The sequence below is a fragment of the Cavia porcellus genome, unplaced genomic scaffold, assembly GCF_034190915.1.
Source record: "Cavia porcellus strain 051 isolate PalLab524CR breed Dunkin Hartley unplaced genomic scaffold, mCavPor4.1 scaffold_1, whole genome shotgun sequence".
Taxonomy (NCBI): Eukaryota; Metazoa; Chordata; class Mammalia; order Rodentia; family Caviidae; genus Cavia; species Cavia porcellus.
Genome location: NW_026947484.1, coordinates 78527836 through 78553186, shown reverse-complemented (window position 1 = coordinate 78553186; position 25351 = coordinate 78527836). Strand labels below are relative to the sequence as shown.

Here is a 25351-nt window from a genome sequence, read left to right as displayed (position 1 = left end):
GTAAGTTGCCTATAGTGGGTTACTTTATTTATTTATTTTTAAAGTTTAAAATTTTTAAAAATTTTTTGGTATCAAAGATCAAACTTATGACTGCATGCTTACAAGACGGGTGCTTATGCCGTTGAATTAAATCCCTGGCCCTATGGTGGGTTACTTCATTGGTAGTATTTAGGAACCTGAGGTGATGATTACTTCTCTGAGGTGTAGCTGGTTTTGGGGTTTTGAATATTTTGGAAGATTTTTCTTTCTCAGTTTGTTGAAGATGAGAAGTTGCTACTTATTTGGCCTAGTCCCTGGTTCTTTGGCATTGTGCCACCATATTTTCTTTGACCCTTAGTTAATCTCAGTCATGGAATACCTGGACGAACATCTGTTGAGAACAAGTATGTCAATTTTGGCTATAGCAGTATCAATAGCATCAAATACAGTCTAGAAAATGACAAACTGAGCTAATCCTTAATTTTCAAGTTTTAATCATATGAACTAGATTTGTAATTACATAACAAAATGTAAGACAAACGAGATAATTATATGAAACTATATAAATCTGCAGTGTGTAAATTTTGTCCTGAGGGGTTAAAATTTAAAATGGATTGAGGATAAAATAGAAAAATGGAAGGAAAGAAAGACATTAGAAGTAAGGTTGGAGTATAAAGGGGAATCACACTAACTTTGGGAAACTGGTGCAGAAGACTGAAGGAAAAGAGCGATGGAAGAGAGAAAAGGAAGAATAGAACAGAACCACAGCCACAAAGAATTTAGGAACCACTTTCATATTCACAAAAATCAGTAAAGGGGAAAGTGAAGAAAAGAAAAAGAAAAACAGTCCACTTTAAGGATTCTCTGATTTCACTAGTAGACAACCTGTGGAGACAGAGTCCTGAATCAGGCTTATTTATTCCATCAAGCCAGCAGTTGCTTTTTGGTGGTGTGGTGGATAATCTCAGCAGTCCTGTCCTGAGACCAGATACATTGGGCTTGCTGTAATCCAAGAAATTTCCGTGGGTCTTTACCCAGCAGGGAGCTGCTAAACAAGGCCAGCAGCAATTCTGGGATCTGAGCTCAGTCAGCTAATAACTGTCTCCCTGTGGGAGGAATAAGTCCTCTGCACTCACTATCATCCAGTGGAGTCTTCCATATTTGCTGCTCCCCTCCACTGCTGTGTCTCTCTGCAGAGGTTTCTGTGGTTGCCAGCCATCACCATCACCTTGACTGTGGGTTCCCAGGTTCAAACATCTCCTCTTGTGTAGTGAGCTCTGACTCAGGGTGAAAGTGCACTGGCTACTGAGTTCTTCCTTGAAGTTTTTCTTTTTACTCTCTCTGTGGGACTCAATTCACACTTCAGATTCTTATTGAGTCTAGGGGATCCACTTCTTTTCTTCTTGTCTTCCTCATGATGCTATATTCCAGTGTCTGCACAGTAACTATCAGAGAGGCTGTGTTTTCTGTTCTTCATCACTCCACTATCTTTCTGGAAGTCTATCAGAAATTTTTTGTTTTGTTTGGATTGGAAATTTTGCTCCTGGTCCACCTTCTTTTCATTTGATTCTGACTGTATTTAGTTATGGAGGGGTAGGATGGATTTTCTACAAGGTCCCATGCAGTTTTGTTGAGTTTTTCTACCCATACTCTAGGATTATGCCTGCCATTATTGTTCTGTCAGGGAGGCAGGCAAACTGGTATCAGCATGTAGAGACTACAGCTGAGATTGGAGCCCACACACACTCTCCTGGATGAGGGAATATCCATCATGCCATGTTCTCTATTCCAGGGACATGTACTGTGCATGTAGCTTCCTCACACGATGGACTAGCTGTGCAGGCCACTTTCTTCCATCCCCAATGGTCCAACTCAAGCACAACTATCTACCTGATTATTTCCATAATCTCCTAACTTGTTCCCTGTTTTCATCCTTGGCTTTCTACAGCCTACTCCAAAGAACATCTTTTAAAATTGGATATCAGTTTATTGCTTTGAGTTCTCTAAAACCCTATCATTTTAACTCCTGAGAAGTAACCATGACTCTTGATCTTTGTTTCCTTTTCTCATCACTTTTGTCCATACCACTCGTAGTTGCCAGACCACCTTGCTTTTTCCTAGGTGAATCAAGCATGCTTTTGGTTCAGAGCTTTTCTCTGCTACTTCCTTAGTGGATCATGCCCACACTTGCACCAGGTTCTCTGCTTAAGTCACCTCTGTGAAAATCTGTGTTATCTAAAATAAGACATTTTTGTTATTCTCTTTCCCCATACTGTTTTGTTTTGCTTTGTAGCTCTTACCACTGCCTGAAATGTTACTGTGTGCTCAGCACTGTGTGTTCAGTACATTCCCAGCTACAATGAACACCCGAAAAGAAGAGGTTCTGTCCTGTGCATTCCCACTGGTTTTCCAGACTCCAGAACAATGCCTGGTAGAAGAGGTACAAAACAAATGAACAAAGTAATGATCATGATGTAGGGGTGAGACTATGTGTACATAAGAGGAGGGATAACTTCTGAACAGACTGGACTATAGACATCACCAAAGGTTAAATATTTTGCATTTTCCCTAATTGATCTTTGGTCTATGATATTCCCATTATAAAACTTTCCTACACCCTTCTAGAGATTGTTACTGTCAGTATCCTAAAGCCTGAGAAGGAATACCAGTTATTATCTAGTTATCTCAAATCATTCTCCAGCATTTGGAAATCTCTTTGAGGAAACTACTTTCATTTGAGATCATGCTAGAAGGTAAATTTCCTTTCAACTTTAAAGAATGAATCCTCCCTGAATTTTAAATGTAAATATGTGAATTAAAAAAAACATAAAATAAGGGTTTAAAATATTCTCTCTGCTTCGGAATTAGACACTGCATTAGATATTTAGGTCTGATGTTTAATGTTCTCCATTTCCTAGATTATAGGTCAACTATATTTGCTGAGCATAATAAATCCAAAGAGTACACTAACCTTACCTGGAGTGGTAGAAAGTTTACTCTGTGTTCCCCCACTGATTAAAAAAGACCTTCTATATGGTTGGCAAATTTAAGCCAAACATGTGTATCCTTTAATCAGCATGGGGCTTTTTGCAAAACTGATAGGTATAAGACAATCATCTCGGATTCTTTTAAAGAAGACATTCAATATTGGGGAGGTACTTTATAGGGAGATTTATCAAAGAATGCTTGCACATGAGATGTTAATACAAATGTGCATTTCAAAATCAAATACCTAAATGAACAGCAATGAAAGACTGATTTTTTTGAATTATTTTTTGGTATACAGACATAGTTGTTATTTGAATGAGCCACTTTATACATATTTCACAACTTTGTCTAATGAGACCCCTTTGATAGTACTATAATTTTTGTAATAGAACAGCTGAGATGGTAAGTGACTTCCTATGACCACAGCTGGCTAAGCTGTGGAAGAAGTTCTACATGACTCCACGTTGCTGCAGAACTGGTTTAAGTTCAACATCACCTTCATTAAGGACTTAATACTGAGCTGTAAGAGATATTTTGTTTCTCCTTCCATTAGTTTACTTACTCTCCCCACTACTCTTTCAGGTCTTCTGAGTTGATCAAAATTTACCAGCCATTATAATTCAAACAAGAGAGCATTACTGCTTGTAGAATAACTGTAAGGCTCACAAGATTTAGTCTTGTCAGTTAATTTCAACATAGACTTTGAAGAACTGATGAAAGGGAAAGCATCAAAATGTCAAAGTCTCCTGTAAGGATCTTCCCTTTAGCTGGGTACCACATGTTTTCAGTCGGCCATATGGAGGGAGATATGGACTAATGAACATTTCTTGGTAATTGTAGCTTTGACTTTGGCTTTTCTCATGGGAACTGTAGGAAGGGGTAATTTGAGAAGGTAATGTACTGGCCGCTAATGGTGGGGCGTTAATGGTCTTCCTAAGTACAGAAAGAGAGAGAACATCACTTTTTTTCAGTCAGTGAAGCCAAATCTGGGTAACCCTGTTTTATAACATGTTCACCAGGAGCTGTAATTTGTGCATTTGCTGCTAGATGGCTCTGAACCACTAGGAGTACATGCATGAGTGGCCCATCAAGTGACAGGGGATAGTCCTGATGGTTAGTTCAGGCAACTTAAATGTCAGTCATGCCCCTGCTACCAATGGTATATACTGCCCAGTGGAATAGTCATGCATGTAGGAAGAGTGGCTCAAGCTGGCAGGAATGTGTTCATCAGAAATGGGTGATCTAGCTGTCTTCAGCATTTCAGTGGGAAAAAAAAGTAAAAAGGAAGGCTTGAGTAAAAGATATTATAAAAGGTCTTTTGCAAAGAAAGAAAACTCTTGCAAAGTTATCTTAAAAATAAACTTTATTTAAGGTAAAAGTACAGTTCACTAATAAATTGAAAACATTTATCTAGAGGTCAACAGGACATGACGTGTTCCAACATGCACCTTTAGAGTTCTAAAGATCCTGAGTATGGTAATTGGTTGTATAATGTGGACTCCCGAGGCACTGCATGCTTTTAAATCACATTTTAGTATTGAATTTGACATTTACAAAGGGCACAAGTTTTATGAAAACTAATAATTTTGTCCAAAAATGTTTCTCCCTTTGCATGTATGTAAATTTAGAAATACCTACACCTTGGTGTACATTGTCGAATGCCTAAAATTTAATTCTAGTTATAATATCTATCAGTTGAAAGCTGCCATTCCTGTTCTCTTCTTAGACATCTCTTCCTATGTGAAATCTTTAGATTCAGATTTATTGTAACTAGCTTTCTTCCAATATTACCCTCATGCACATATCTATAGAGTCCTTGAGAAATCTTTATCTTTTATTTTGCAATCCAGTAATCTATTTAATTCACTTGCATGAACAAGGAACATAATTCTGGAATATCTAGTATGTTAAAGGCATGACATGTAACTGAATCACTCTGTGTTGTCCTGATGTAGTAGAGCTAGCTTTATATTTCCATGCCCATCATACTGGAAGGGCATCTGAGACACCTGGAAAGTGCTGAAGCATCCTAATATCAGTAGTAAAGGTGACTCAACAAACACATAATCTGTTACCTAGCTTAATTTTAGGATGACATCCTTTTCTGCAGGAGGGTGGTAAGCTCATAGGGTTTGGAATCTTTTGGTTTGCACATCAGCAAGATAGAGATACTTGTCTGTTACGGGGATGTGAAGAGCCAATACAAAACATGACAGCATTTGTTTAACATGGTATTAAACATGTGGTAAGAAATTAAAGGGGACTTAAAATGTTTTTATGGCCCACTAAAGATTATGCAGGCTCTAAATATTTGTTTCTCTGCATAGGCAGTGAAGCTAAAAGACCAAGGCCGACAGACACATACTAGCTATGATTCTAGGGTTTACCATGTAATCCTTTAAGTCTTTGTGCCTATACACGGTGATATCATTACCTGAGTTTCATACTTAGACTTAATTAGAAAGGTGTAAGTGAAAACACTTGACCCAGGGTCACATGCATTTTATACTCATTGAGTAAAGTTACCTTTAATTCTCCTTGGTAAAGTCACTATCAGCTCCTGGACTGTGCTACAAGAAAGAGAGACCATACATTGATAGTGATAATCAGTAGTGATGTCTGCCTTGCACATTATAAATGTTAAACTCTTTGAGTGCATCTCTCTTAATCTTTGCTATGATTAGTAGACAAGATAGTCCCCATCACATCCATTTGACAGAGGGGCTTATTAACCTGCCAAGCTACCACATATCTGGCCTCCCAGAAAACTGCTTTGAGATGACTCAGGCTGCCCTACAGAGTCCACAACCCCCACACTCTGCCTGACTTACTTGTGCCTTAGTGTCCTGGGATGCAAGGAGATGTACAGGACACTGCAACATAGTCCAACTTCAATCCTGTCTCTCAGATGAATCAGATTTAGAAAAATGAGTTTCAGGAGACACCATGGGAAACGGGACTTGGTGTATCTAGGAATCCTCCCACTCGGCCCCTAGGACCTCCTTCTGACTTACATTCAGCTTCGTACTGATGAAGGTAGAACTGACTGAAGTACATAAAAATATGGATGATTATTGTTACATGAAGCTTCTTTGAGCTGAACATCCATGTTAGATTTGAAAGAAATACTCTTTAAATTGTTCACCTTCAAATTAATTCTTCCTATACTTGAAAACAAGATATCTCCAAAGCTTTTTCTAGACTTCTATTTATTCTGAAATTCTCACAATTTAAGCTAATATGACTGAACTACGCATATACAACTTCCAGTTTTCTCAAACATTAGGGCTAAAACAGTAGATTATAAAACGGAAAGGCTCAGATTTAGGGATCAGGATTATTCCAGAATCTAAATTAGCAAAAATATCTGGTTTTTCTTTTCTTTTTAAAAAATAATTTTACCAGCATTAAAAGAAAGAGTATAGGCTTCTTTGGGTTTAAAGTAACACATTATTTGATGAGGAAAGATTTCATTTGGAAAGGATTCTGGGTAATCATTCCAGCTGGCCTACAAAATACAAGAGAAACTCTTCAAGTGAAGCCCCCCACCCCCGAATTTGGTTTGGAGGGAAAACAGTTAAAACCTGCACTTTAGGATCCAAGTTCTGCTATGTACTTAACTGAAGAATTAGTCCTTTAAATGCTCCCTAGTTCTATTGTTTTGAGGCAGTCTTCTCATTTTTTGAGAGGGCCCATAAGACTTCCAAAACATGGAACAGAAAGAAGCAAGTGCCAAATTTAAGCCTCAATATATTTTTTTTGCCAAGAATTCAAGAAGCTTAGAAAGAGGCTTAGAAATGATACCAAGACTTTAAAATAGCTATAACATATTGTGATCTACTAGGACTATTTCCTTCCAAATAGTAGACAGCTTACAAGGAAGCTACTTAAAAATTTGGATTCAAGAGACTTGGCTGGATTTCTTTACTAGGGCCCATAAATCTGTTGATTTTTCTGTTATTTATGGTAATTCCTAAAATCTCTGGAGGATTTACTTTCAGTTATTTTCTAAAACAGGCTCATATAACTCCAAATTACTCATGTAGTGTTTGATAAGCTTCGTATTTTACCTTTTAATTGTCTTCTCCTATATTTAAGCTTTAGAGACACAGCAAAGTTATGCCAACACATCTCACAAAGGATTCTTTAGAATCTTGCTCTGGTGATAAATCTCAGGCTATTAGTACTTCATGAATTATTATTACATGCTGAGTTGACTAGCACTCTAGGCATTTAATTCTTATCTCAATATAACTATAAAGTTACCTCATTTATTTTTCCAAATGAGTTTGTACCTCTTAAGTTAGATACAAGGTGCTGTAGCTTGGATTTTTACTGAGGACAAGGTAAAGAAAATGAAATGCTTTAGACACTTTCAGGGTCAGAAATTGGTATCCATAACTTGAAAGAACACATATAATGGATTGTAAGCCTAAAGAAGGTAGGAGAGAATAATGCTTTATTTTATTTGCAAAACTATGACTTTGAGCCTTATAATTAATTTACATTGTACACCCTTATAACAGGGAAAAACATTGGAATCTTTAAGCTTCTAAAAGAGAATTTAGTATTACTTCAATTAAAAAAATAAATCAGCGGCTTTAGTACCATAGTAAGATCAAAGCACCAAAGAAATGAACTTAAGAGTTCAGATATGATAAATACCAACCTACTTACCAGATCGGCACTTCAGCCAGTCCCTGTCAGCAAGCCATATTGGTATGTTCACTGTTCATTCTCATGAGTACGTAGAGGTACAGAACAAGTGGGCAGCAGACAGGCCTACCTTAATGTCTCCAGCCTTTTCCTTCTGCATGGTTGACTTCCATACCCCCCATAAAATAAATGTCAATGTCTAGCCTTTCTCTTTCATCTGTTTGGCCAAAATTTCAAAGGAGTACAAATGAGACAACAAAATTAACTTCCTCTTCATCTATGATTAATCGTCTCCTTACCTAATCCAAAAGCAAGAATGCTTTCTATTCCATATGCAGGCGTATTATGTTTCATTGAGTTTTGTACCTACTCGGACATCTTCTGCTCATCTTCTTGCTGTTGCACTTGGGATTAATTCCAGATGGATTAATGCATCTTCTGAAGTAGATGCCCCACTGCACATTGAACCTACAGCATCTTCTCAGTGTTTAAACCTTCGCATCCTCCTTTGCTTCCCGATATCTGGAGACTTCAGAGTAAGGAAGTGATGACTAACCTCACCATACACAAACTCATTTGCTCTTTATACTAAAAGTTCCAGAAGTTTCCTACAGAAGGAATCTGTCCTAGTCTAACCAGGCTGACAATTTTGAAGATACTACAATGATATTCTCCATGAGTCACCTTAGAACAGTGGTTATCAAACTTTAGGTTATATAAGTGTCATGGGAAGGGGCTGTGAAAACAGGGATTCCTGGGCCCCGACCCCAGAGTTTCTAATTCAGAAGGTCTGGGATGGTGCCTAAGAATGTGTATTTCTACCAAGCTCCCAGATGATACAGATACTGATGTACCTGGGACCACACTGAGAACCATCACTTTAGATTCAAGAGTGATGCTGGTTGATATTCTTCCTAAGCATTTTCCTAGTAAGACAGAATAGACTTCCATAAGAAAAAAGCCCTCCCCTAGGCCTTAGAAGGCACTTGTCCTTGATCTGTATATGACAGAATATGGAAAACAGAATTGTGGACGAAGCAGAAGAATTCTTACAAATTTCAAAACATGCTTCTAGATCAAAACAAATTAATAAGAAAAGGAGCTCTTCTATAATCAAGAGGAATTCTGGGTACAGACTAAGGAAGTTTCTTTTACAAAATGAGAAACATTTGAAGAGAAAATGTTAAATGGTACCTTGTCTTTAGTTAGTACTTGTTTGTAAAGAAGCTTGCTCAATTATAGGCTTAGATATACAACAAAGGTGCAGCTCATACATTTAGCTAGAAGACTTATACTTACATAAGCTATTTTTAACAATTCATTGTAGAGGAATAGGCACAAACCATGGTTAAGCTGCTTGATTTAATTTTTAGCACTTGAAAAAAATGTACAGTAGTTTGAACTCTCAGTCTTTGTAAACCTCCATTGAGGTCAAAGAATTCATTCATACGTACAAAATTAGTTTACAAATTTTTTGGCAATTTCATTTTAGTAACCCGTTTTATCCTATTGCCATTGTCCCAACCATTGAAAAAGTTTACAATAATTTACATAGAAATATTTTCAAAGTGCTTAAGAATAGTGATTGTTCTCTGGGATATTTACAGATGGCCTATACAATGTATGTACAGGTGGTATACACTATAGCACAAGTTTCATTGCTGGAATATGGCTTTCTAGGGAAAGTGCATATTTGGCCAGAGGCGGCAATACTGTCTAAAAATTCAAGGGTTACAGATACTTGGTAACCACATCCAAAGCTGAAGTAGAATGTGGACAAGAATATTTACAAAAATAATATAAAAATTGTCAAGTATACAAGTTTGATCCACACAAAGATATCTTCATGATCTTCCAGATGGGAGGAAGAAAGAGACTTCAGCTGCAGGCTCGGTTACCATCCCAAAGTGGCTGTTATTGGTTTAAACAAACTCAAAGGTCACCATGGGTCTCAGAAGTCACGCTAAATCATCATCTGTGCTTACAACCGATATCTGTGGACAAGAAAACGTTCAGAATGAGCCTGGTGATTACTCACTGGTGACAATTCTGCTCTATAACAGACTTTTTTGAGTTAATCATTCAAAGACCTGAAGAACTTAGAAGTCAAAAACAAGATGGTGCTGAGTTGTTAGCGCTCATGCATTTAACTTAAATTCAAACTCCCTAACTGGAAAAATGTGAAATATGAAATGCTGAATATTCGAAACTTTCAAAACACTAATATGACACCACAGGTAAGAAATTTCACCCTTGACCTCATGTTACATATGGGTTGCAGTCTAGCTGAATGTGTACTAAACTACTTTATTAAATTACCTTCAGCCTATGTACACAAGGTTTGCATGAAACAAATGGATTTTGTATTCAGACTTTCAGAAAGTCTGAACTTTCATTATGTGTATGTTAGTATTCCCAAATCTGAAAAACTCTAAACTCTAAAACATTTCTGGTTCCAAGGATTTGAAAAAGGGCTATACAACCTGAACCTAAAATAGTATGATTGATTTTTCAAATTCTATATAATGATCATAATCCTCAGGAAAAAATATGAAAGACACATGGTTGCTACCAATTTACCATTATTATATATGTCTCCAGAGAACTCAAGAGGGGCATGCTCAGTGCATGCTTCATTCAGCTTGTTACTTACTGAAGATCAATACTCACTTGGCTTTCATCTGAGGGATAAATGAATAACTCTACCTTTGAAAGAAATGCTAGCTACTCTAGGAGAAAAGGGTACTTTTCTAAACAAAACAGTCAGTACTTTTGGCTACATTGATTTAAATCAACTCAACTATATATAATATATGCACAGAGATGATTTACATGTATGTATACAGAAGCCAAAGATTTCAGTTTTAAAAGAAGCTGCTTGGTTTGTGCTAATATGTTGTTTCTACAAAAAACAAAAACAAAACAAAAAACCCTCACACACTGTAGTACAGAAATGACCTTAAATTGACCTACTTGACATCTTGTGTGGGTGAGATGCTCACTAACTGACTTATGTTCCAAGAGGCTACAGTCTGATACTTGATTCTAATGGTTGTCCCCAGCCCAAACAGCCATAGCTCAAGTTAGTGGTATCCTTTTAGAAGTGTCTCCCTTCAAGTCAGGGTGCACAGAAACACAAAGCCGACTTACTGCTGGGTACGTGTGTCCGACATTAGCGCTGTGTCTACCAATGTCTATAGAGAGGTCCTCTTCCGTGGTCTTCAAGTACACGGGATTGTCAAAGTTCATGCTCTTCATGTTCTTGTGCTGCCAGTTCCTCCACATCAGGTAGCCGCCCACTGCTGCCATGGCTAAGAGCACTGCAAAAGGTTAGAAGGCAACGAAATGAGGTCAGCCTCCAGAACACATGAAAAAGGCAATGTCAGGGACCCATGATAATTGACATTAATAAAAGGTTCATGCTTCAGAGAGCTGTGAGGTAACAAAAAGTTACAATATCAATGAGCAGAATGCTGTAATAAACTCAGCTCAGTGATTGTGTTTTTCTATGCACCCAAACTGACCCAGCCACATCCAGCCAGGCAAGCAGAGTCCTGGGCCCCACCCGTTGACCAACTAAATCAGCCTTCCAGAAGCTATTGAGGTAGTCCTGGAATGTTAAATAAGGTTGGAAGTGAGTAATCTGGGTAAGAAACCATTATAGCAAAGTAGTTTATATGCCTGATAATGGCTTCAGAAGTCCTTTTCCTTGGACTTGAAAATCCTTAACTACTTTGAATTTATCCTCTACAAGTCCTATAACTCTTTAAGAAAGCATTTAGCAACTTCTTTGCATGAAGCAGCGTAAACATTTAGAAAGGGAACAGAATGGAACTCTTGTTAAAGGGATTTAGGGTAGTTGGGGCTGGGCCACCCTAAAAACTCTGAAGTGGAAGGCAATGAGGACCTTTTATGTAATTGATGAACACTCACCACTAACTGCTAGTGTGCTGTGGACAAACTAGAGAGAAACCGTGGCCCCTTCGTGTACTGTGTGGAGTGGGTAGTGAATGTACTTTGGTATCACAAGCACTGTGACAGTACACAGGAAGGTGAGTTCGGGTGAACTGGAAATGTCCATCTGTTATCCAAGAAACTTATCTGATCCACACATAAGGGGAATCTACTTACAGAGGGGAAGGATGGCCCAGGCAGCAGAAGTTCCTTTTGGGGGAACACTGACCTCTGGTACTGCTGTGGTTACATTGATCCCTACAGAGCAATAAAAGGAATCAGTGTATAAGAACTTGAATTTAGACTCAGAAATCTATCCTTGTACTTTTGCACTCAATATTGATGTCCAATGTCTTCTACATTTATATACTCCAAAAACTCTAGCCTAGAAGTATTTAAATCATATGCTCTAAGAGCCATTTCACTAACAGCTCCACAGCAGAAACATTAATAAGGGTGGGCAACTCAGGAAATGTAGATTCTAAGTCTTTGAAATTTAAATATAGGTTATCAATAAGGGGCTGAGCTAGTAATTAATGGCTGAATAATTGCTTAAGCTATAAAAAATGTGGCTGTTAGTTGAGATTAACAGTTTGCAGCACTAAGCCCAATACCTCCAGGAACTAGTCCACTAGTTGGTAGAATTTTTGTTGTGTTGGTGTCTTTTGACTCACTGTAAGCCACAGTAGTTGCAGTACCTGGATTGTAAAAATCAAGAACCTGGTTAATGCCAAGGTTCCTGAATGGCTAGCGGTTCAGTTCAGACAAGCCATGCAAGTAGTCATTTTAACACCAGGTGCAAGGGACAAATCTGTGCTGGCCTAAGTTTCCTAGTGGATGTGCCGAGACTGAGAGAAATGACTTTTGGGCAAAAATAGACACATCACACTAAGGGTGGAACAATTAACCTGTGGAATTTGACAACTGAAAAGATGTACAGCAACACTTAGCAACCATTCTTAACAACATCCCAGACTTCAGGAAGTTACAAGAGAGATTCTCAGGCTCATCAAATTGCCTTGCAACTACTTTCTCAGTAATGACGAAGTCTCTGTCATGTCACAGAATTAAGCCAACAAGAATCTCATCATCGGAGTCTCTCGCTTGCAAGTAGGTTTAATTTGCCACTTAATTGAATGTTAAAACAAAAAGATTGAAAGACAAGTTCAGTTTAAGTTCCTGTTATCCATGAGGCCAGTTGTGGTAAACCTAAGGCACGTGTGCCACAGCTGGCTGTTTGTTATTACTGAAAGCTCTAAAAGGTTCACCATCACTGCATTGGGCCATGAGATTTCTCATAACCAATGCCTCCCTTAAGCATAACTTTTTTTCCCTTAAGCACAATTTTACTCAGGCTTCTGTGGAAGGGAATGGTAAGACTTTGTTTAATTCTCTGCAAGTCAGCCAGCTCTCTGCTGTTATTGACTAACTGGTACAAATTACCATGAGGCATGTTGTTGATACCTTAGTATCCTATGAATTTGCCTAATGTTGACATCGATTGCAAGTTAGTCACAAGCCTAAATACCAAAATGAACTCATGACATGCAACAGTAGAGGATATGTTCTCAAAGTTATTTCAGGTTAGCAAAAACAATTCTTAAAAACCCAGGTCAGCTTTTATAGTTAGTGGTTTATATTGCCTATGTATGTTTTTGAAACACAAAAAGCCTTACTTTGGCATTGTCGCCCATTTTCCTCTAGATTATACCCATTGGGACAGGAGCAGGTATACTTTGGAGAGTGCTCATTAATTTGTGGTGCTGGCAGGCACAGGTATTCACATCCTCCATTCTCCATGTCTTCTTCACACCAGTTTTTACCTGCTCAGAAAAGAGGCCTTTAATATAGGTGTTCCAAAGCCTACTGTTTATACTCTTTGGCTTCATGGAGCTTGGACTTATCTACCCTGTCAAATCTTCAAGTGAAACTAGTATCAATGGAAAGTAGCTACCAGGGTAGAGGCAGCAATATCTAAGAACTCCAGGCTCAAAAAGCTTCTTGGTGGTAGAGTAAGAGCTACAGTATGTCTTCAAAAGACAGGCGCCAAGGGTAGAAATGGCAGGAAGAGAGTGAATGTGTGAGTGTGTCTCTGTGGGGTATGCATGTATGAGACAGAGACAGACAGACAGACACACAGATGGACAGTGTGTGTGTGTGACCAAGACTGGCTCTTATTATTCATCCAAGGCAATATCATGAAGGCTCGAAAGGAGGTAGCACATCTTTTCCTGGCTTTCCTTGACTTTCTCTTACAAAGCAGAAGGAAATTCAGCAACAGGAGATTTGAGATAGACCAGATGAATGTTCTGAGAGGGAGAAAGTGTCTGAGGATCTGTACAATCCTGCATAAGAGATTTCATAGTGGGGAGGTCAGTGTTATGAGTTCAACTGTGTCTCCTCCTAAAATTTGTGTGATGAAGTCCTAACGTTCTGTACTTTATTTGGAGAAAAGGTCTTCAGAGATGTAATCAGGTTAAAATGAGCCATTAGAGTTGACCCTATTCCAGCCTGCCTGGTTTCCTTCTTAGAAGAGGAAATTTGAACACACCATGTGTAGAAGAAAGATGATATGAGCAGACATAGGAAGGTGGAGAAGGGCTAGGGAGAAGGGCCAGCGACATGTCCTTCCTTCAGAGTCCTCAGAAGGAACCAAGCTACGCAAACCTTGATTCTGGACTTCTAAACTCCAGGACTATGAGACAACAGACTGCTGTTGTTTAAGACACCTAAATGGTTGTACTTTGCTATGGCAACACTACAAAGTAAATAGTAGAGAATGTTTGTGCCATAAAAGGCTACTATGAAGTCTGGGGCAACAGGCTCAGTGAGATGATGGCCTAGAGGCTATGGAAGAAACAGAGATAAAAGTTCTGACATGGAGAGTTGAAAGGTAGCTAAGAGCAGATGTTCTGTACTTCTCTCAAGGAGATGGTAGAAATAAGGTACCAAACATTTAGGGTACAGAGTTGAGTTGGGGAACAGAGGCAACAGCTCCATTTTAAGGAAACTTGAGCTGCTGAAGAGCTACCCACCCAGAAGGTTTTGGGTCATGCTGCTGCCTCATAGTGGTCACTAAAGACTGTGCTTCCCCACGTTACCTGACGGCTGTACGAGCTCATGATAGATGATGATGTCTTGGGCATCGTTCAGGTTGTTGACCAGAGTAGCCAACTCTGATCCAGTGAATTTATTGGCACCATAAACTGCTTCATTTTCCCCATCTATCCAGTACACACGGTCCTAAAACAGAACCTTAGTAATTAGTATATATACCAACAAGTGAATTATCTGAGATCATCGTTACTTATTGACTCCCTCATGGACTAAGGTTTACATCTGATGAAAAATTAGAGGTAAAACTGGAAGGGAAGCAAAGGTTTCCCAAAGTGCTTCGAGGAACTGGTATTCATTTTTTACCAGGTTTTAAGTGAAAGTAGTTTTTCATGGTGTCATATGCTTTTCCCTCCTTTCCCTTGGCCTAATCTTTCTCCTCCAAGTCCTGTAACAACTAAATGCGAGACACAGATCTTACCTCAAATATTGTTAGTGCAAGAGGGTGAGCCAAGAATTCCAGAGACTTTAGGACTATCCTACGATCTTGGCCATTCAAGTCCACGCTGGAAAGCATGTGCAACTTGGAATCAAGCCAGTAGAGGCGACTTTTTATAAGGTCTAGGTAAGAAAAGAATAGACACAAATGGAAGCTATTACTTCTCTGGTTTCTGAGTAAAAGATTTGAGGAATTTCATATACTATAGTGGTTCTTCATCCAACAGGGATTCTTAAGGAGGAGTCTCAAAGAATTTGCAGAGCAGCATACAGAATCTATATCTACACTCATTTGGAGGACTAACAGGGTATTTAAAGATCTCAAGGTAACTTCCTGAAGACATGTTACACTGCAGAAAGTACTAAAACAGGCTAGCATTTTTGTCCTTTGTCTGGGATGAGCCAGAACAAAAATGTGACAAGATTGCAGTTGTGGAAATGCTAAGGCACCTTTGCAGGGAGAATTCAGTATTTGCTGAATTGGTGTCACATGTAGGCAATGTGGAGAACAAGCTAGTCATCATGGGGCCTGTAAGTTGTTAATTTCAACGTTCTACTTGTGTTACTCAATTAACTCTTGTACAAAGTTCCTGCTATGGAAAGAGTCAAGAAAGACAACTGGTGTAGCCCAAAATTTATTATGGAGATGAGTTAAGACACTTTGAAAATAGCTAAACTGGTGGGCAAGAAGCAAAAACATACATACCAAGTGTAATTCCATTAGGCCACTGGATGTCCACGGTCACCAGTGGGCGCCTATCAAATCCATTCATTCCTGCTTTTTCTATTTTAGCTGGTTCACCCCAGTCTGACCAGTAAACAAAGCTGGTAAAAACACAGAGATACACCTGAGAGGTTTAGAAGGAATAAATTTGTAGCTCGAAGCAAAAGTTTAAAAAGGAAATAGGAAACTCTAGAGACTGATTCTCTAGAAACAGTAACACTTTGGGGTTTTAAGTATGGTCTAGGTAAATAAAATTTAATGCTAAAAATCTACAAACTCATTATTAAATGTATTAATCTCTATCAATCTGACATTTAAATTTCAGTCCAAAGTCACATGGTTATGTATATCCTTTTTAAATGGAGAATTCTTCAAGAGAAGTAAATGAATCTCCTATAAGTTTAATATTAGACACTGGCTGATTATGTTCAAATGATACTTCATGGAGGCCAATTGTAATTACTCTCTCCCGTGCCCTCTAACTGCCTGACACCACCTTACTGCCTTATCATTTTAGTCTTTGTGATCAGCACACATTGCCATTCGTCTGTGTGTGCATCTCAGAATTACCTGATCAGAGAAACTGCAACTAATTTAGTCAGATTCTCTTTAATCTAAAGTGCCTCTGAGCTTCAGAAATCTTCTGTCAATTTCCTCTTGGGCCACTGACTAGCCTGAAGAAGGATGGCACTGATATGACTACCTGTCCAGTTTAGATCCATTACAAAAGTCAGGACACAGTGATGTAAGGAAGCACAGAGGGCTCCATTGCTCATGGGTCAGGGGTAGGGTAACAGCCTCTCCTGTACCCATTTCAGAGATCTCTCTCAGAAAAGAGGAGAAAACAAAATACCCTACTTGTGCACAAGATAATATAAATTTCATTTGCAATTTTCCAAATTATTTATTACTTGACTCTGTTTTTCTACTTGAAGTATACACTGATATAAAAAGGTGCTAACATTTAATGCTACTATGCCTATAATTTCTGTCTTTAGGGTTTTTTTTTCTTAACTATATTCCAGAATGGTAAAATATTACAGAAGGTATCCAGAGATTGTGAATAGTTTCTGACTGCATGTTATAGTCATTCAAAGTTGTTGTTTAACCACGTTCTAAAATGCTAGAAAATTAAAGATGAATCACACTTTATGAATAAGCTTTCTTATACCTGTTCTCTTTATCTTCCAAAACAACAACAAAATCAACCTTAGTCAACTCCCTAAGATGCTGGTTTATGTTACTTAGTTGCCATTTAGGGAAACCCTTCAATGAAATGTTTATAGGAAAGTTTTTTTTTTTTCAATAGAACTTTTAAACAAATTGTACTTTTAAATGGCAGTCTTAAAGCAATGTGGTTATCAAACCCCCAACATTTCATGTTACTATTTAGGTCGGCTCATCCTTAGCTAGCCCAGAAGCACGTGCAACCAAAACAAAATCACTGGTAAAGAAGCTAAGTAGAGATGAGTTTTCAAAGTTTCAGACACAGCTTTGGGTGTGTAGAACACATGAGATCTTAGGTATTGTTTCATTAATGCCAACAAGCAGTCAGATATACAATGAGGACCTGTCATACAGAGGAGATATTCCAACAAGGCACCACTGACATCCTGAACCAGGTAACTCATAAGTCTTGGGATGTGTGATGGGAAACAGAATACAAACCCAGACAGTGGGTCCACGGCTATGGAGGCAGGTTCTCGCAAGTCAGAGTTGAATAGGAACTTCCTCTTGGTCCCGTCTAGGGTAGCTACTGAAATAGTCTTAGAAGCCGCATCAGTCCAGTAGATGGTCTTGTACACCCAATCAACAGCAATGGCTGCAGGATTATAGACATTGTCGATCATTTTAACATGTCTACCAACCTTGTCATCAATTGAGGCACTGAAACAGAATAGGTCACAAGAAATTTAAGAGTTTGTCACCAGAATCTGGTGAAGGAACTTTCTGCCTATAAAATGGTCAGGGACTTTATTCAGAAAGGACAATATCATAGCTAATAACTTCATAGCTTACCACTCAAAATATTCAACCATGATGCTTGCTGATGCTAAAGAATTACTATATTACTAATAATCTAGGTGTTGATATTTACTCTGCATACAAACAGAATCAAATTCTAAGTGAAGCCTTTGGTTTCAGTAGCCATCACCTGAGTTCTCTACAATTCCCATTTTAAAAAGTTGCTGCTGCCAACATTTTTGTTTGTAGCAATAAAAAAAAGTTCTCAATTGCAGACAAAGGGAGAAAATATGAGAAATAAAGTGATTTGCTGCTATCTTCCATTGGTAGTCATATCTTCATAAAATTAATTTCTAGTTACAAACTGACAGTAAATTTGATAATTAAAGAATCACTGTTGGAATTAAATTCCTAGGTAAGTAAATGGTGCGTTGGAGATATAGACAAGAGAAACTCCTCCAAGCCTTCCCACAGGCTAAGAAAGGGAACGGAACTGAATGTTACCTGAAGATGGCTTTTTGGCTCAGATCAGCCCAGAATAGTTTCTGAGCAGCAATATCAGCATCAAGAGCCACAGTGTTTCGTAGCTGCTCAACTAGCTGGATATATTCTTTCCTCTCTAAACCAATCTTCCTGATGTCTCTTCGGTTAGTGAAGATCAAACTTGGTTCTTTTCCTGCAAGACAAGAGTGATATGAACTCAGCTCTTCTATAGGAAAGCAAGGTCGGCTAAGTCATCTCCTCCCGACAGAGGAGCACTTACAAAGCAAAGGAACCACTGAAAGCAGCAGCACCCAGTCTGGAGTTTCTGCCCATGGGACCTGAAAGTGTTTCCCATGTTTTAGGGAGGCAGTCCTGGTGTTACACTGTTCAACAGTAGGGCGGTTGATGAACATGTTACTTATAGGAATTGTACTTGGTTTCAGAAGCAGAAAGTAAGCAAACCTGCTAAGTGTTCATGTTATCATATGCAAAAGGAATGACCAAGGCAGATGCATGGGAAGATGACTTGCTATATAACCTATCCTGCTGCCCTAGGAGATTAGTAGCATTGCTCTCAAGTACTATTTTAATTTCAAATCTAGCTTGACTGTTGCCATCATTGGCTGTACCTTTTATAAGCACTTACTCATAAAGGTACCAGGGCAACACCAGTCCAAATCCATTTACCTACTGCCTTGCACACGCCAGTGGCAAGATCCATTTGATAGCCACGACTACATTCACACTTGTAACCGCCTTTTAAGTTGATACAAATTTGACTGCAGATTCCCGGATTTTGGCATTCGTCAATATCTAGGAGGGAAATTAGAATTAGTCTTGCTGTTCCTATACCTTGCTAGATGTATACTGCCCTTGCCCATCTCCCCGGGAGCTAGGTTATCTCCTTCAACTCACCTCCACAGGTTTTCCTATCTATCAGCTCAAACCCAGCTGCACAGTCGCATTCATAGCCTATAACTAGGTCTTTGCAGATGTGGGAACATCCACCGTTATTTACCAAGCATTCATTGACATCTAGAATAAAAATACATCCAAATTACTTGACAACTTATTCTCAAATGACATTTGTCTTGCTACACCTAAAATCTAGGTTATTTGTGGTAATTTACCTAGAAGGCCTGGTCAAACTCATGGTTTTTCTAAGAACCAATCATTGTTTTTATAGATATTCTTCCTATCAATTCCAAGATGTATGTTAAACCCCATATCCTTGGCAAATTATTAATGAATTAAGCAGTAACCACCTTTCTTTATTGTTAATAAGTTAATGTTTTAAGAGGTTAAATGATGAACTAGTTGGTTACTGTCTACACTTTTTAAGTCACAACACTTTGCTTTCAAGTCTAACAATTAAATTTTGGTTCATCCAGGAATTCCCAGGGTGTGACCAGCATAAGCCATGGTGGGCTGAAGCCCAGTTCTATCCTCCAGCAAAGCTTCACTTACGACATTCTTTCAGGGGTTCATCACTCCAGTCTCTGCAGTCCTGCTGCTGGTTACATACTTTGAGGATATCTATGCATTCGCCACTTCTGCACTTGAATTTTCCAGGGCCTAAGCACTGATTGGCTACAAGGAGAAACACAGAAGGGTGGTTCCATTGGTGGATATGATCAAAGCAACCCACACATAACTAACATGAAAAATCCTTACCATTTTTGCAGTTGACTTCATCAGAACCATCCACGCAGTCTCGGATGCCATTACACTGTCTGCTGCCATGGATGCAGCTACCGTCCTCACATTCAAACTGGTCAGGTCGGCAGGTTCGAGAGGCTGGGGAGGAAGGGAACAGCAGGGAATTAAGCCACCCAAGCTGCCCCCACCCCCACTGGTACATGGAAGAAAATGAAATATGCCATGCTGATAAGAAAGTGACTTACGACAGTTAACCTCATCGCTGCCATCCTTGCAGTCAGGATCCCCATCACATCGCCACTTTTTGTGGATGCACTCGCCGGAGCCACACTGGATCTCACTGGCCTGGCACTTGGTGTGCATCACTGGTTGGCGGCCACACTGCTCAAGGGACTCATCGGACTGGTCTGCGCAGTCTGCATCATCGTCACACACCCAGCTGAGGGGGATGCATGAGGAGGTGCTGCACTGGAACTCGTGGGCACTGCAGGTTGGAGGAGCACAGTCAAGCTCATCGCTGCCATCGTTACAATCATCCTGGCCGTTGCACACGAAGTTTCTGGAGATGCAGCGGCCACTGGAGCAAGTGAACTCGTCAGGGCTACACGTTATGTTGCCTGTTAAGACAGAAGATGCCCCCATTGAGCGGACATCAGTTTTTCACAAGACTTATACCAAAATCAAATATATTGATTTGATCATTCTTTTTAGCTTCCTAGCTTAGCCTTAAAGGAATGGTGGAGTTACATCAAGAATAAATTCTTGAAATATGCAAAAAAGTCTCACTGTGTAAAAAAACTGCAAGCACACTATGAATAAGAACAGAAATAAAGGATCAAAAAAATAGCTGAAGACTAGAAATTAATTTGAGACAAAAACCACAATTGACTCACAAAGGTACAGTGATCAGTAACTTAAGAGTTGTAAGTAATTTCACTTTAGAAGGCAGAGACTGAGCTACGCCTAAATCAGCATGCTGTGTGTCAGACCAAACCATCGCTAGCTGAGAATATCATGCATCATGCAGAGAAGATGCACACTAAGGTGCTATGACCAAAAAGAAGTAAATCACAAACACAATACATGCTTCCTTCTCTTTTGATCCTTTAAATGAGGATCAGGAATAACAAGTCTTAAACACTTTTAAACAGTCACTGCCACTGCTAGAATCACAATTTTGTAATCAGGTCTGAAGATAATAAGAAGTTGTCATATTAGCTGGTTTGTACTTCAATTTAAATTCCTGCCAAACATATTAAGATCACAATTTGATGGTAATTGGAATGGAGACCATGACTCTCTTGGGAAGCTAAGTCTAGATTTATGAGGGAAATACTTGGCAGCTTACCAATACATACAGCACAATTGTAGGACTGAACACTAAAACTCACTGGACTAGGTGCAGTGGTATTGACCTTGAGAAATGATTTCTACATGCGAGACAGGGGTTCCAATTGCAAGGGCCCTGAGATCCCTTCTGCATTACTGCATCAGGTGGCCACATTCCTCAGGCTTGGAAGCTGAAAGTTTTAGAGGCCCTATCTAAAGGGCAATAGCTTGAAGGAACACTCAAAGCAATGTTTATTCAACCTAGAGATTTTCCCAGGACTTCACCTTTAACACATATCATTTTATTACAGATTTTTCAAGAACAAAGACATGAAATAACAGGTAACAGAGTTCGATTTCAGAGATAGGAAGTGTAACAAGAGACAAAGGTTGGGTGGACTTGTCTTGCTAGCAACCTGTTAATTCATGTTTCCCTGCCAGTTTAGTTTTTGGAAAGGTTATAAGAGAAACTAGCTTGGGGGTAAGAAATAACTATATAGTACTCAAGTAGTTTAGTCCAATGAATCCAATGGTGTCTTTGCTGGTCCTACTCACTCACCTTCTAGCTTTACTGAGCCAAAGTGAGGCAGGGCCATGAATTGTCATAACAGAGACAAAAGCCACACAATTTGCTTCTCTGAGCTAGTGCCAAATCTAATTAACCTGAAGGACTTACCTTCTTATTTCTATCTGCCTAAAAGAAACACCAAGAAATGGCCAACTATGAAAACATCTTTTAGAGTTTTAGGGCAGTTATAGAGGACCAGTATTGAGCAGACAGTGAAGTCACTGAAAAGTGAGTCAACGTTACTGCATCTTCATGCTTAACTTAGGTTCCCTTGCCCACCTTTCTTTGAGGAAAAGGGTCTTTGGGATAGGCCACTCCACACTGATCTTCTTACCACAGTGTTCTTCATCTTCTCCACTGTCACAATCACTTTCACCATCACATCTCCAGGATACTGGGATACACTGAGTAGAACGGGCACCACAGCTGATTTCATTTATGCGGCATGTTCTCATATCTGTTGATGATATACAGTCTCAAAAGAGCCTCAGAACTGATCAGTGTCAGGCTGCTGCTTTTGGAAGTGTAATACCTAGAACTGTGTGGCCTGGCATACTGGGCAGATCATCTAGCTGAAGTCTGGGTAGATTTTTCCAGTTCTGTTCTTTAGAATCCAAGCCAACTAATGCCACTAGGCAGTGTATCTAAGAGCCTTAACCATGTCAGTCCTTTGGGTTCCATGGTGTGCTTGCTTCTGGCTTTTGTTTTGCTTGGCACAGTTAAGGTGATGGTCTGGCCTGCATCTAGACCACTGCATGCATGTTTGCTATGGAGTGGGCATATCATGTACTGTCTCTTAACTCTGATTTCACTAAAGGTTGGAAGGGCTAACACCTATGAAATGATCCATTGCCTAGGTTTCAGAATGTCTCCTTCACAACCTTCTTTAGATTAACATCTTGAAAGCAGAAATTTGCCCTAATTCTTGTCTTTCCTAGGTCATACCTTCACTAAAACTTGGGGCTGCATGTTTATAAGACCTGTCTGGAACTTGTAAGTCTTTAAACAACCTGCTTTACCTATTATAATTATTACCCTTATTTCTTACTTGGAAAATTGAGTTTCTGCTTGATTTTCTTTTATATTCACATTCTGAACCTCAACTATGCACATTAGTCCTTTATTCTGCATCAGGCATCCTATATTAGCTTACAATGAATTCTAAGACTGTCTTCATTTGGGCTTTCAAATGATTTTGATTTATATGATTCAAAACCATGATCCTCTCTGAGGATCTCATACACTTTTCTCTTCATATCAGTCTACAGACAGAAGCACACAATCGCAAACCTATGAAGTTTCTCCTCTTTTAAAAGAAAAAATGACTATAATAGCCCTGCTTCAGCAACTTTAAGTTACATGTTCGTTAAAAATCACTAAATCACTCAATAACTAGTCACCTTACCTATTTAGGAATAACTCTTTTCCCCCCTAATATTGAAAGCTGTGTATCTAAAAGCTTATACTTGGCCCATGGGAATCCTTCATATCTTGACTTAGCTTCCAGGACTCGAGTACCATCTGCTCAGAGTTGTTATTATCAAATATTTGAAATCTATGCACCTAGTCAAGGAGTTCTTAATCAAATCTACTGGCTTCAGTCTTAAGTACTGAACAGTGAAGCTACCCAAGAGAATGTCAGTCTTGCTAGAGCTGGGAGGATATTCTTTAAAGCAAATTGCTCAACAGTTAACAACTTGACTGACCTTAGGGTCAGTTGACCTAACTTTAAGGCAGGTGAAGGAAAATGAACAACAAGTAGTAGACTAAGCATTACTTAGAACCATGAGACACAAAACGGCTTGGGAAAGTTCAAGTCCAAAGCTAGTCACACTCACGGCACTGCTCTGGGCTTTCATCAGAACCATCTTCACAGTCGGGATCCCCGTCACACTGCCATCGGTTGGGAACACACTGGCCATTGTTACACACAAAGTCAGACTCAGCACATGTCTTCTTTACTAGAAAAGATGATTTCCAGGGTTAAAGTTGAGGTTACTTATCCAAGACCCTAGTCATCACTATTAGGTCTAACAATATGTTTTGGCATGATTTTCTATGAAAATCCTAGTTAATTGATACCCAACTACCAACATCCAGGGGAACTTTTGAAAACTCTTTCTTTCCACAGAAGAAGGTAGTCATTTAAGAGTGAAAGAGGATACTGACATCAAGGAAAGACAAAAGTTGTTCATTATCTCACTATATAATGGCACCATAAAATTAACTTTATTCCCATTTATAATAGTGAAATTCTGTAGCACTAAATCTCTATGCATTTTGAGTCATTCACACACTTCATAAATGTCATAATAAAAATATCTGAGACTAGGTAACTAATAAAGGGAAAAAAAATTTGGTTCTTGGAGTTAGAGGCTGGCAAGTCTAAGAACATGGCTCTGGCAACTACTTGGCTTCTTATGACAGTACAATCCTGTGCCATTGCATGGCAGAAAAACAGAGGGACCAAGTAGACATATGTGGAAGAGAAAGAACACAGGAGAAGCCTTGCTTCACGCCAGTCCACTCTCTCAATTAATAGTTACACTTCCAAGGAAAAAGGCTTTATTTCTTCTGAGTTATTCACTTCTTAAATACCCCACTCTTTCCTCCATTACATTGGGAATCAAATTTTAACATTAGTTTCAGAGGAAACAAATCGTCTAAAAGCCAAACGCCTAGCCTGTCACTAGAACGTAGACCAACTGTTTGCTATGAATGTGTCTGTGTCCTCCCAAAATTCATATGTTGAAATAGTATTAGGAGGAAGGATCTTTGGCAAGTGATTAGGACATGAGTTTGGAAACCTTACTAATGGGATTAGTGCATTTGTAAAAAGAAACATGAGAGCTTTCTTTTTTGCCTCCCTATTCTCCACCATAGGAGGATATAATAAGAAGACAGGCACTTGCAAGTCAGAGATCCTTCACTAAACATTACATTTTCCAGGGCCTTGACCTTGGACCTTTTAGCCTCTGGAACTGTAAGAAATAAATTTCTATTATTTAAGCCACCTGGCCCATGGTACTTTTGTTACAACAGTATGAATTAAGGCACTTCTATGCATCTAATAAACAGACAAAGGTGATGCCCCAGGATTGTTAGTATAATAGGGTAAAGAAATCACCTAGTTGAAAGGGGAGAAAATTTAAAGGCAAATATAAGTAGGGTATCATATTGAGAATTCAGAGGAGAGTAAATTTTATTCCTTCTAGCCAAAGGGTAGTTTAACATCAACCAGCTAAAAGTCATTGAAACTGCCAATGCTAATACCCACCTAAGGCAAGGTATCAATGCTGTTACTAATTCTTCGAAGGACAGATCTTTTCCCTAAAGCTTAGTGTTAGAATTCAATTTGTTGTTCAAAGGGACTCTGTTAATTATACCAAAAAAAGAATAAAGAAGAACTGCCTGGAGCAAACTAGACAGCATGTGTACGCTACCCACTAATGAGTCACAGAATATGAAAGGGTCTTGATAAAGTAGCCAATGGG

The 25351-nt window shown here is 39.0% G+C and overlaps 1 protein-coding gene across 4 annotated transcripts in view; it reads right to left on the bottom strand.

Annotated features, from left to right (window-relative positions):
- Positions 1-4312: 4312 nt before the first annotated feature.
- The window catches only part of Vldlr (very low density lipoprotein receptor), a 38910-nt gene continuing 17871 nt past the window's right edge, over positions 4313-25351 (bottom strand). Inside the window, exons 4-20 of one of the 4 annotated variants that reach the window (XM_063250404.1) lie at positions 23696-23818; positions 22192-22314; positions 20206-20577; positions 19976-20098; positions 19769-19891; positions 19217-19336; positions 18989-19114; positions 18323-18494; positions 17522-17740; positions 15836-15954; positions 15113-15252; positions 14679-14820; positions 13254-13400; positions 12192-12275; positions 11755-11835; positions 10774-10943; positions 4313-9617 (exon numbers count right to left, since the gene is read on the bottom strand). In XM_063250404.1, the coding sequence (XP_063106474.1) occupies positions 9582-9617; positions 10774-10943; positions 11755-11835; positions 12192-12275; positions 13254-13400; positions 14679-14820; positions 15113-15252; positions 15836-15954; positions 17522-17740; positions 18323-18494; positions 18989-19114; positions 19217-19336; positions 19769-19891; positions 19976-20098; positions 20206-20577; positions 22192-22314; positions 23696-23818 (2420 nt within the window). In that variant the 3' untranslated portion in view covers positions 4313-9581. The remainder of the gene's footprint in view (positions 9618-10773; positions 10944-11754; positions 11836-12191; positions 12276-13253; positions 13401-14678; positions 14821-15112; positions 15253-15835; positions 15955-17521; positions 17741-18322; positions 18495-18988; positions 19115-19216; positions 19337-19768; positions 19892-19975; positions 20099-20205; positions 20578-22191; positions 22315-23695; positions 23819-25351) is intronic. The other 3 variants (XM_063250413.1, XM_063250408.1, XM_063250420.1) reach the window with 3 other exon arrangements.